At 46.1% G+C, this 13387-nt stretch overlaps 1 protein-coding gene and 1 non-coding gene across 2 annotated transcripts in view; one reads left to right on the top strand and one right to left on the bottom strand.

Annotated features, from left to right (window-relative positions):
• Positions 1-7722: 7722 nt before the first annotated feature.
• LOC114602436 (IgGFc-binding protein-like) overlaps positions 7723-13387 on the top strand; it is a 70941-nt gene continuing 65276 nt past the window's right edge. The window contains exons 1-3 of the mRNA XM_077932486.1: positions 7723-8812; positions 9724-10403; positions 12428-12995. Coding sequence (XP_077788612.1) covers positions 7807-8812; positions 9724-10403; positions 12428-12995 — 2254 coding nt within the window. The 5' untranslated portion in view covers positions 7723-7806. The remainder of the gene's footprint in view (positions 8813-9723; positions 10404-12427; positions 12996-13387) is intronic.
• On the bottom strand, positions 12311-12386 carry TRNAV-GAC (transfer RNA valine (anticodon GAC)). The gene has a single exon. It is a non-coding gene; the product is annotated as a tRNA-Val (tRNA).

The following is a 13387-nucleotide window of genomic DNA, read 5'->3' on the forward strand; positions in this document are numbered from 1 at the left end:
TGAATACCACAATTTCTGCAAAGTGGACCACAATGTCTCAAGTTTCGACATCTCATTCCAAAGAAATGTACAGTCCCTAAAACCGCACCAGGCCCCTGGGGCATGAGGACATAGGAAGGTGCCTTATACCAAATAAAACCGTTGAGCCATCTAGCTCTAGCTAGCTATTGTCTGCACTGACTAGCAAACGTTCTCCACAGTTTCAGTCAGTGGATGCTCCCAATCTCACCTGGAGTTGCTGAAGGTTGAACCTGAGACCATCTGCATTCAGCCATGGGCCTTCCTCATATATTGCAATAGTTAGGTTGTGAAATGAGTAACTGCTCTGAAAAGAACACAATGCACTGGAGTTGACACTTGATGGGCAAGCTACCTTTTGACTCAATTTGGAATCTGATTAGCCAATTGCAAGTATCACTGCAGAATGCTCAGAAAGAGGCCAGGTATCTCCCCCCACACCACCCCATATTGCCCAATCATTTTCAACCTGCCTCCACATCCCTGCCCCCAAGACTTGGACAAGTAATTTTTAAGGCTTTGGGGATCTGCAGGGAAATCTGGTCAAGCCCCTGAGATTTGACAAGAAGCTCTGCAATCACAGGGCTCAGGTGAGCAAGGTCCAAGAAATGGGTCAGCCTAAATGACTGACATCTCTTAAGCACTTTCTTGATCTGCCTTATGGCGATGCCAAAATGCTCTGCCCCAAGGCTTGGCATTCCGTGGAAAATCAATGGTTATACTACTGGAACTTAAGGGCAGAGCTTTAAATACCTTCACGTGGGATAATGCCACAGACAATGGGGAACTGTAATGGCCACAAGGGCCATGCAGAATATTTTGCTACCTCTTGTACTTTCACAGTTTCTCTAAACCAGAGTTGGGATCTTCAAGCATTAGGGGGGTGTCACCCTGCAGGCCTCTCTATCTGGCATGGGGGCTCTCCCCAGGCCACACCCGTCCCCAGCATTGATTCACACCTTCCCATGTCAGAGGGTATGCTCTTCATGAGTTTTTTTGTCTGACTGGAATCTGTCCTTAGTGCTCTTGGTGGAAGTCACAATATGGCTGCTCTGTGGTTCATGGCATAACACAAAATGGCTCACTTACCTGTTACAGCTCTGACTTCACCATGGGTTAAAAACACCCAGGGCAGCTTACAACAATTAAATCACAACATTAAAAACAGTTTTAAACAACTTTAACATACAGAAATAAGGTGGGTTCTAAAAATATTATTATTACTATTTATTGAATTTATATACTCCCCTATACCTGGGGGTCTCAGGGCAGTTCACAGAATAAAATCAAGATATAAAATCACAAAATACATAACAAAAACAACAACTCAATAGCCTCCCCCCCCCCCATTTTTTTTAAAGGGCATAGGATGTAAATCAGATAAACCAAAGGTCTGGTTAAAAATGAACAATTTTACCTGGCACCTAAAGGTGTATAATGAAGGCGCCAGGTGAACTTCCCTGGGGAGAGCATTCTACAGATGGGGAGCCACTGCAGAGAAGGCCTGTTCTCATGTTGCCACCCTCCGGACCTCTCGAGGAGGAGGCATACAAAGAAGGCCTCAGAAGATGATCTCAGTGTCTGGGTAGGCAGTGGCGGAGCTAGCTGCTCAGGCACCCAGAGCGGCACTCAGGGGCGAGACGATTCAATCAGGGGGTGACTGGCGCGCGGCGATCCACCTAGAGGGGTACGCAGCATGTGGCGATCTGCCCAGGGTGGACTTTGTCACCCTTCTCTGGGATGACAACCGGGGAGGACCACCCCTGCCCCCTTCCTACGCCCCTGCAGGTAGGCTCATATGGAAAGAGGCGGTCCTTGAGGTATTGCGGACTCAACTATCAAAAGTTTGGGTAAGGAGGTATGTCTTGAGCATTTGCCAGGAGCTGTATAATGAAGGTGCCTGATGCACTTCTGAGGGAAGGGAATTCCACAACTTAGCAGCTGCCCCAGAGAAGGCCCTCTCCTGGGTCACCATACCCCAAGCTTCTGAGGGCAGTGGGACAACCCAGAGGGCCCCATCTGCTGACCTTAGCACCTGTGTGCTCCACCTGTAGGGCAGGAGGTGGCCTTTTAGGTATTTGGGCTCTGTCCTAAACACGAATGTGAGTACCTTGAATTGGACCTGGCTGTTTTAAAACAGGGCTTATGTGAGATTGGCCAATAATCTGATTGCTGCATTTTGCATCAATTGAAGGTTTTTTGAGTCATATTCAAGGGCAGCCCCACATAGAGTGCATTTCAAAAAAAAAATAAAAATAGAAAGCCTAGAAGTTACCAGAGCAGGAAGTACAATGACCTAGTCACCTCTGTCCAAATAGTGTCACAACTGGCGAATCTGCCAGAGCTGAAAAAGGCACCCTTAGCCACTGAGCTCACCTGAGCCTTCAGTGATGGTGTTGAATCCAGAACTTGGAACTGTGTAGGACACTGCAGAACATCTCTAGCTCCATAGCTAGTTCCTTGAAACGGCCCTGGAGGTAGGAATGGAATCACTGAAGCACAGTTCCCACAACCCCCAAACCCTTGGGATGCACCCATAGGATACAATGGTCAACTGTATCAAAAGTCGCTGAAAGATCAAGGTGAATGAGCAGTCCCCACCATCTCTTTCCCAATATCCTGCCTTTTCAGATCCTTGCAACACAGCTCACAAATGGTAAACAATATTTTTTAAAATATATATATATAAACTGAAGCAAAGAACTGAACCAAGCCACACAAATTAGAACTGGGTGTGTGCAGAAAGAAGAGAGAGATAAGATTTTGGGTGGAGGGCAGGATCAGCCAAATTTCACAATTGAATTATATGTGCAACATTGGTTTCATATTCTCTATCCTACCATTATTTGACCTTTGTAGTGTCCCTACGGCTGCTTCCTCTACAGTTTGGTGGAACTGGGCTTACTTAAGACACCTCGTCCCTATAAAAAGGGAACGAATGGTGAAGAGATAGAGGGGTGGGTGGGCAGAACCCTCCTTTTCTCTCCTTCGCAGTGCCGTAACAAGTCTACTGAAGGGCTGAAGGTAAGATATTGCTTTGGGTTCTTTTTGTCAACCACCTCTGCTAAATGAAGCCAACCAAGGCCGTACCTGAGCTACGGGACCTTTTCTGGTCACCACCATTAACCATAATGATGGTGACCAGAAGGTAATTTCAAATTCATTTTTAAAATAACAACAACAGCAGCAACAACATTGTAGAGTTCTTTCACTGCAACAATATAATGCTTGCTTCTTTGCTTCATTATTTTTAAAGACTTCTGCCACACTACTTCCTGAGCAATTCAACGGGGATACTAATTCAACATACCAAAACAATATTTCAAAACGCAATCCCAAAGTTCAGAAATGTGTAACCTTCTCCAGCATGAGTGTCATATTCACTCACAGGCAACTTTCAAAGAGCTACATATCAGTGGGGCTCATATCCAGGGCTTATTATTTTGTATTTTATATTGGGTGTTTCTTAAAATGTTGTACGTTGCTTTGAATCCTAACTTGGGAGAAAGGTGAGATCCAGTGGTACCTCGGGTTACATACGCTTCAGGTTACAGGCTCCGCTAACCCAGAAATAGTACCTTGGGTTAAGAACTTTGCTTCAGGATGAGAACAGAAATTGCACGGTGGCGGCAGGAGGCCCCATTAGCTAAAGTGGTACCTCAGTTTAAGAACAGTTTCAGGTTAAGAACGGACCTCCAGAACAAATTAAGTTCTTAACCTGAGGTACCACTGTATAAATATATGAAATGCATTAATAATAATAATAATAATAATAATAATAATAATAATAATAATAATAATAATAATAAATTGCTGCGTGAAGAGCCTCTCCTCTGGCATTAAACAGCTTTCCTTTGCCTGCCTGCCTCTCCTCATACTGCAAGGGGTGTGGTCACCTACTGGCAGCCACACAAACTGTGCTGCATGACGACACCTTACATTTTCATGTATATAGGAAGATAATATGCAGCTCCCTGGTGGGGCCCTAGCAAATGGGCTGTGGGCACAGCATCGGATATCAGTCAGGCTCTCTCGTCACCAATACTAGCCCCATGCCTTGTTGTAACCAATAATGTTATGGACTACATCTCCCTTTTGTACCACTGCACATGGCACACTGCAACCCTCTTTGGTGCCAGCCCACACTGCAGAAAAAGCATTCTCTGCCTGTGTGCTTCTCCACTGAAGTCCAACAGTTTCCTTGTTATCAGGCCGTTGTTGCAGGGCCATTTATTCCAGAGCTAACGAAGCACGCAGACTAGTTAATTGCTCAGTCCTGGGAAAACATTACTACATTTCACTAGCCTAATAAAACTCACTCTTCCTTTCCTCCACCACCGCCACAAGCACAGATTTCCATCTCCAGTTGCGTCTTTGGCAGTGTGCCACATCATGTAAACCTATGCATTCTGGAGGGTGGCCAGGCCCAGAGAGCCACAGATATGAAACTAGAGACAGGAAGAAGAATTGAGCTTGGGAATACTGAGCAATCTTGCAGAGATAGACATCAGGGCTCTCCCTACCATGGCCAAACTGCTAACTGTCCCGATTTGACTGGGACACCCCAGAATTACAGAAGCCATCTTGACTTCTGATTGGATCCTGGGATGTCCCATTTTGCCGATTATTACAATAAACTGTCATGAAATTCTACTCATATTGAGTAGGGGAGATTCCAATGTATAGTTAGCAGGGTAAAAACTTAAAACACATTGCAGGATTCCTCCCAAAATAGACCAGAGGTGATTAATATTTCATCCAGCAGAGCTTTACTGCTGCTGAAGGCAAATGAGTGTAATGTCACTGATCCAATACATTCAGGATTGGCACCGTCCATAAGAAATCCAGTTGCAACAGACTTAACTTAAATTTACAATAACTTATAGTAAAACTAAAACCATAACATGAAGCATACTATGTACAGAACACCACACCAGAAGGAAAGAGAGATAGAAAGTGAAACCCAGGCTCCTTCTGGTCTTATTATTATAGCCAGCATGACCTTGACAGAAAGAGATAACAGAACCAGTTTAAGCCAGCTGTACTCAGCTTCTCTGAAGCAATAACCCAAACATCATGAAGCGTCTGCTTGTTTCTAGGCAGAATAGAAACTTACTGTCAGCACCAGTTTCTTTCACACATAGAAGCTCCCAGAACCCTTTTGAATTAATTAGAACAGGAAAGATCTCTACACATCAGATCAATACTTTCTGTATCAAGAAATGCAGACTGACATAAACAAATACATATTTCTTTACTGCCAAGAGCTTTGGGGAGTGGAGTTTACCAGTGTTAGGTAAAAGGAGATGCTTGGACTGAATTGTACCTTGAATCATAATATCTGAACTACTTTATTTTGCTGTCTTGTAGCCATGGCAAGGAAACAGCTACTGCTTTGGACCTGGTTGGCACTCCTATGTGGTGAGTTTGGAATTAACTATGAACTTGCAGGTTGACCCATCTAGGCAGACACTCCTTCCAGTTTTGTACCTGGTCAGAACTCTCTCCCAAAGAACAATTGAACTGCATACCCTACGCCTCACAGAGTCCCAGCCTGGTACGCCTGGTACGAGTCCCAGCACTCTTAGAATATATAAATGACAGTTCCCAGGATTCTTTGGGGGAAGCCATAACTAACAGCAGTACAGTGGTACCTCAAATTACAAACGCCTTAGGTTACAAACGCTTCAGGTTACAAACTCTGCTAACCTGGAAGAGTTGCCTTGAGTTGAGAACTTTGCCCCAGGATGAGAACGGCAGTGGCAGCAAGAGGCCCCATTAGCAAAAGCACGTCTCTAGTTAAGAAGAGTTTCAAGTTAAGTGAGGACCTCTGGAACGAATTAAGTTCGTAACTGGAGGTACCACTGTATAAGGGTACTACAGACACATGGTGTGGATGTGACCTCTGTGGGGCAATCAGAGATGTTGGCAGAACAGTAACTCACTCAGAGCCTGGCAAATTCCCCTTGACAAAAGCATACAGTGCACGGCGATGGATATCTGGCACAGAGCCCAATATCCTGTTTATTGTGGGGGAAAACCTGCCCTTCCCCTGCAGTGGTGGGGAGCCTATGGCCGATGATGCTCAGCTCCCAGACCCTGTGATCATCATCTGAGGCCCTTCTTCATGGGCCACCTCCTCCATGAGAGGTCCAGAGGGTGGGAACAGTAATAATGATCAGCCCCAGACAGCACAGCCAATATTCAGGGATGATAGTGGTAGTCCATTAGAATCTGGAGTTCACCAGTTCTTCATCCCTGCAGCCAAGTATTTACAAAGTATAACTCTGCAGTGTGTCTTTTCTCAGGTCACTTAACAATGCTATGAACACCAAACTTTAACAGATAAAAGAGGCAGCAGTTATTCATCTGTTAAGGCTTGGTGTTTGTAGCAGAGTGTTGAACATTTCAGGGTTCAAGACATCTTCCATACTTCCATCATCTTCCAGACTGATGTTTTAATATATTTTTAATCGTTTGTTGGAATCCACCCAGAGTGGCTGGGGAAACCCAGCCAGATGGGTGGTGTATAAATAATAAATTATTATTATTATTATTATTATTATTATTATTATTATCATCATCATCATCATCATCATCATCATCATCATTATTATTATACTTTCATTCCCATATGACATTTTTTTTAAACCCTCAGTTTTTCAATAAAGCAATTATCTCTTTGCCTCCCTTTCCTAGCCCTAATTATATCTTTAAATTTTGCCATCTTTATTAAATCCCCAAATTTAATCATCCAGGTTTCTAATTCAGATGCTTAGAAGTCACTTTGCTTGCAGTGGTTTGTGTAGAGAGCTGCATAAAATGCTCTGTTCGGAGCTGCCCAGAGTGGCTGGGAAACCCAGCCAGATGGGCGGGGTATAAATAAATCATCGTCATCATCATTCCCCCCCCCCCCATGTTTAGGTCATGCATGTGAGCTGCTATTAAAAGATTAATACCCATTTTGTTTATCTTCCTGAAATGCCACGTCCTTGATATAACCAAGTAGCATTATTAAAGGATTCCTTTAATTAATAATTTTGATTCCATTATCACAATTGTCCTGTCCTACAAGAATATAGTCAGAGGAGTACACAATATTTCAAATGCTACAACACCATGTGATTATAGCTCTGTATTGAGCTGTATTGAACTTTGTGCAGCTTTACATGTTTGGCAACCAACTGAAACCTCACAAATTAAAAGCACACAAGGTAGAGAGCTTAAAAGACCTTTCTGTGTTGGGTTTTCCCAATGCGGAAAGAGCTTTTAAGTTTTCCACATTGTTTACTGGGCTTGGGAGGCTCCTGGAAGATCTTGTGGGGCTATCCAAGATCTTGTGGGAACCTCCGAGAGCCCAATAAACAACTTGAAGAGCTCAGAAACTATCTGCTTTCCATGGGGGGGGGGGCAAGGCTCAGTCGGTGCACTGTTCTGGAAAGTTAAGATTTCTCATGAAGAGTTGGTTCTGAGGATTGTTTTGTCTATACAGAATTTCAGCTTTATGCACTATCTCCAGAACGTAATCCCTGTGCAAGCTGCAAGTTAATTGCACTTTGTTAATTATGCCTTTCAGGGTATTGTGGAGCAAGTTCCTGTGGGGAGGAATTTGTCACAGCCTTCCTTCAGAACTACTTGGAAAGTCAACCCAATCCTAAGTTTGAGTTGCTTATCACTGGATATCATCCTGCAACAACCGTCACGGTCACAGCGAACAAGTCTACATTCAATAAAAAGGTTTCTGTCAATAAACAGACAGTGTCAGTTGAGGTCCCAACCTCTTTGGAGATGAAGGGGACTGAAATCTTTGATGCAGCTGTGTGGATTCAAGCCGACAAAGAGATCTCAGTTGTTTCCCACAATTACAGGAGCTCCACAAGTGCTACCACAATTGTGTACCCAACTCATCAGTTGGGCACATCATATTATGTGGTAACACCAGTGGGGGATATGGCAAGCACTTTCAAGGAATTTGCAGTTGTAGCCTATGAATTCCCCACTCAAGTCACTATTCACCTGAAAGGGGCTGTGACATTCCAAGGGAAGGTTTATGCTGCAGGGAGCAGGCTTGTTGCTGACCTCAAAGCCTTCCAAGCCATCCAGCTGCAAAGCTCAGCTGATTTGTCTGGCACCAAGGTTGAATCAGTTGCGCCCGTGGCTGTTTTGAGTGGGCACAGCTGTGCCAAGCAGTTCTCATCTTGCGACCATGTTGCTGAGCAGCTCTTGCCTGTTTCCAGCTGGGGCACCACCTTCATAGTTCCCCCAGTGCCCTTCCAAACTCAAACTGACATTGTGTATGTCGTCGCTTCCCAAGATAACACTTTGATCCAATTCCAGTCTGGGGCCACTCCAAGCTCCCGCCGCGCGGTGGCTGGGGAAGTCATCCAGTTTCAAATGCAGCCATCTCAGTCCTATTTCTTCTCTGCCAATGCAGGAATCCAGGTCCTTTTCTTCTTTGCTGGTAACAGCAAGAACAACGACCCTTTCCTCATCAATGTTCCTGCTCTAAAAAGCTATTGCACATCATATCACATTGATGGGATTAAGGAGTTTGATAATTTTGCTGTCATCGTAGCAAAAACCTTAGATTCAAATGGGATCACACTAGAGAAGAGAGCCATTGCAAATGCCAAGTGGACACACATTCCTGGAACAGAGTATTCTTTCAGTCAACTTCGCTTGGGCAAAGAAGCCAGTGCCCTCTCTGTAGAGCATCCCAGCGCTCCTTTTGGGCTCTTCATCCTTGGAGGTGCATCTGCTGATGGCTATGGCTCTGTGGCCCTTTGCTCTTGTGGTAAGTATCCTAAGTTGCACATATAATTTGTCCTATGAATGAGTAGTTTGATTATCTTCTCTGTACTTGAGAACTGAATGTGCTCATTTTTTTCCAATAGAGAAAGGAACATGACTATAGGCAAAATTTACTGTATAAATCAGGAATGGAGACCCGGTGGCTCTCTGGATGTTGTTCAACTCCCATGATCTCCAGTCAACATGACCCATAGTGAGGGATGATGGGAATTGTAGTCCAGCAACATCTGGCAAGGCACAGGTTCCTCATTCCTGATATAGGTGGTTGTAGCAGTAGCAGCAGCAGGAAAAGTTGCTCTTATTGATCTTTATGGCTATTTCCATGTTGCAGCAGAAGAGGAATTGAGTTATATGGGCAAGGAAGGCAAAGGGAGGATATATTAGCACATCTGCATAGAAGACTTCCTCCAAGCAGCTCAGGAAGATGCATATGAGGCTATGTTTGGGAGGTAAAAGGTAAAGGTAAAGGGACCCCTGACCTTTAGGTCCAGTCGTGGCCGACTCTGGGGTTGCGGTGCTCATCTCGCTTTACTGGCCGAGGGAGCCGGCGTACAGCTTCCGGGTCATATGGCCAGCATGACTAAGCCGCTTCTGGCGAACCAGAGAAGTGCACGGAAACACCGTTTACCTTCCCGCCAGAGCAGTACCTATTTATCTACTTGCACTTTGACGTGCTTTCGAACTGCTGGTTGGCAGGAGCAGGGACCGAGCAATGGGAGCTCAACCCGTCACGGGAATTCAAACCACCAACCTTCTGATCGGCAAGCCCTAAGCACTGTGGTTTAACCCACAGTGCCACCCACGTTAGGCTAAAAGAATTCAGAGCACTGTCGAGGACTATCTTTTAATAGTTTGATCTTGCACCATTAACTGGGATCTTCTCTCTTTTGACAGCAAAATCCTGTCCTGAGAACAGCCATTATGAAGCCTGTGGGTCTCCATGCCCGGCCACCTGCAGCGACACAGTTGGGCCCAAGGACTGCTCCTTGTTGCCTTGTGTGGGGGGCTGCCAATGCAATAAGGGCTTTGTGCTGGATGAAGGGGAATGCATTCCCACTACGGTCTGTGGGTGTGTGTTCGAGGGGGACGCCTTCTCCCCCGGTGAGCAGTTCTGGGCAGACCAGACATGCACAAAGCGCTGCGTCTGTGATGCAAAAACCAGAGATGTGAGGTGTTGGGCAACAAGCTGCAGAAGCTGGGAGAAGTGTGAGGTGCAGAATGGAGTCCAGGACTGTTACCCTTTCATGCAGCCTCCCCCCAGCACTCCTGTCCCCACAACCCCCACAACCCCCAGTTCCCCTACCACCACCATTTCCCCTACCAGGAATGCCACCTGCTCTGCTTTCGGTGGCCCCCACTACATTAGCTTTGATGGCCAGAAGTTTGACTTCATAGGCACCTGCGTGTATCAGTTTGCTGCGCTATGTGAGAAGCGGAGGGGCCTGGCTGACTTCCAGGTGCTCGTCCAAAATGACCATCGAGGCAGCCAGTCTGTGTCCTTTACCCGGCTTGTAGAAGTGAAGGTTGATGGGGCATCCATTGTGATCAGCAGAGACAACCCTGCAAAAGTCGTGGTGAGTTTTGTTGAATAGTTTGTTTAAATGTTAGGGTTCGTTATTGTATCACAGGATGTGTGCCACTTTAAAAGCCAGGGTGCATATCCTGACCTAGTTTTTACAGCTGTGTAGCAGGTGCTGATAAGTCACTGTAATTAGCCGTGTCAGCAATTGTGAATGATATATAATGTGCAGGATGTAGCTTACTCTGCCCTGGTGGATGGATGGGTGATGCTTATAGACACTATGTAAGATGTATGTTATGGGACGTGGGTGGCGCTGTGGGTAAAAGCCTCAGCGCCTAGAGCTTGCCGATCGAAAGGTCGGCGGTTCGAATCCCCGCGGCGGGGTGCGCTCCCGTCGCTCGGTCCCAGCACCTGCCAACCTAGCAGTTCGAAAGCACCCCCGGGTGCAAGTAGATAAATAGGGACCGCTTACTGGCGGAAAGGTAAACAGTGTTTCCGTGTGCTGTGCTGGCTCGCCAGATGCAGCTTTGTCACGCTGGCCACGTGACCCGGAAGTGTCTGCGGACAGCGCTGGCCCCCGGCCTCTTGAGTGAGATGGGCGCACAACCCTAGAGTCTGTCAAGACTGGCCCGTACGGGCAGGGGTACCTTTACCTTTACCTTAAGATGTATGTTAGAGGAGTTTTCTTATTAAACCATGCAAAGATATTTTTGCGTCTCTTCAGTGTTTTCATCTGTGTGGTCTACTCCGCACACACTCTGTGGCATGTTTCAAATGCCCAATCATTGAGGTGGGGAACCAAATGCAGCCCTCCAAGTCTTCCTGGCCCTCAGGACTCTCCCAACAGTGCACCCCCTGCCCTGCCATACTTCTCTCCAGGGTACATCCTTCCCTAACCTCGCTCTGTAACCTCCTTGAGTGCTTTTCCTGATTTGAATGTGTCCGTTGAGTCCTAATAATGTTTTTCTGGAAGAAAGATAAAGAGGGATATATGAGCACGTGTGAAACTAGCCTACTGTACAAAGGTAAAATTAGCATTAATTGCTCTGCCCATTTTTGCTTTTGGCCCCTCCCACCTGTGGCATGTGGCCCCCAGAAAGTCACCCAGAAGAGAATGTGGCTCTCAGCCTGAAAAAGGTTCCCCGCTCCTCATCTGGAACATCACAGTTGGAAACTACTGAGAACAGGGGAGGGGATTATTATAATTAAGGTAAAGTCTTACCTTGGATGCTGAACGCCTTGGAGCTCAGACGTTTTGGTTCCCAAACACTGTGAACCCGGTTTGCGAATGTTCTTTTGGAAGCCGAATGTTCTTTTGGCTTCCTGCAGCCAATCAAAAGCCACGATTTGGTTTTTGAATGTTTTGAAAGTCGAATGGATTTCCGGAACAGATTCTATTTGACTTCCAAGCTACGACTGTTCTTGGCGTGGTTCCTTTCCTCTCCATGGCTAGTGCCCAGAAGAAAGATGAAGTGGGCTGTGTCCATTTTTCATTGCTTTTGCAAAGAGACCATTTTGTGATTATATGAAATCTATTTTCCAGCAGTATTTTTTTTTTTAATGAAGTATTACGTTGAACAAAAAAACCCTGCATTGCAGAGGCATTGGACTATAAGAGCTGAATTTCCTACCCCAAATGATAAGTTTTGCTGTTGACCTCTGTACTCTGGAGCAGCCTTGGTTAGCCTTATGCATTCCAGATAGTATTGATCTCCCAAGGATCAGAATGCATAAGGCTAAGCAAAGCTGCCACAGATACATCAAGTATCACAGAATCATAGAATTGGAAGGGACTCCATGGATCATCTAGCCCAGCAGTTCTCAACCTGTGGGTCCCCAGATGTTGTTGGACTACTGGTCATGCTGGCTAGGAATGATGGAAGTTGTAGTCCAACAACATCTGGGGACCCACAGGTTGAGAAACACTGATCTAGCCCAACTCCCTGCAGTGTAGGAATATGCACCCATACGGGGATCAAACCCGTGACCTTGGCATTGTCAGTACCACGCTCTAACCAACTGAGCTAACTATTACAAAGGCACTTAGAAATGTTCCCCTTTTAAAATGGGCTCTAGGTGAATGGATTGCTGACCAACCTGCCCTTCAGCATCGGCAACGGCAGAATCTCCATATACAAGAGAGGGCAAGAGGCAGTGGTCCAGACAGACTTCAAGATGACCGTCACCTTTGACTGGCAAAGCCGCGCCACTGTGACTGTGCCCAGCAGCTACGATGGCGCCCTGTGTGGTCTCTGTGGGAACTTCAATGGCAACAAGCAGGATGAACTGACCATGAAAGATGGCACAGTGGCTCCAAGCCCATCGGCCTTTGGTCAGAGCTGGAAAGTGCGGGAGGTGCCAGGCTGCAGTGAGGGGGGCAAGGGAGAGTGCCCTGCACGGCTGACCATCGAGAAGCGTCAACGGAGCCTCAACAAAGAGTGTGGGCTCATCCTAGCCAAGAGCGGCCCCTTCAGAGAATGTCACAGCAAAGTGGATCCAGAAGGATACTTCCAAGATTGTGTGTACAATTATTGCTTCTTTGATGGCCAACAAGCTGTGATCTGCCAGGTCATTGCCAGCTATGCTTCAGCGTGCCAGGCAGCTGGGGTGACCCTCTATCCTTGGAGATCGGACACCTTCTGCAGTAAGTGCTAATGCCCTGAGCTGTTTTCTGAAATTCCTTAGATCTTCAGAGAACATGGTAATTTATCTGAAATGGCAAACAAAGTTACCAACACTGCTTTTGCTTCTGAAATATATATACAGTGGTACCTCAGGTTACATACGCTTCAGGTTACATATGCTTCAGGTTACACACTCCGCTAACCCAGAAATAGTGATTCAGGTTAAGAACTTTGCTTCAGGGTGAGAACAGAAATTGGGCTCCGGTGGCGTGGCGGCAGCGGGAGGCCCCATTAGCTAAAGTGGTGCTTCAGGTTAAGAGCAGTTTCAGGTTAAGAACGGGCCTCCGGGACGAATTAAGTACCGTATATTTCGCCCTATAGGACGCACTTTTCCCCCTCCAAAAATGAAGGG

This window comes from Podarcis muralis, chromosome 7 (genome assembly GCF_964188315.1).
Source record: "Podarcis muralis chromosome 7, rPodMur119.hap1.1, whole genome shotgun sequence".
NCBI lineage: Eukaryota > Metazoa > Chordata > Lepidosauria > Squamata > Lacertidae > Podarcis > Podarcis muralis.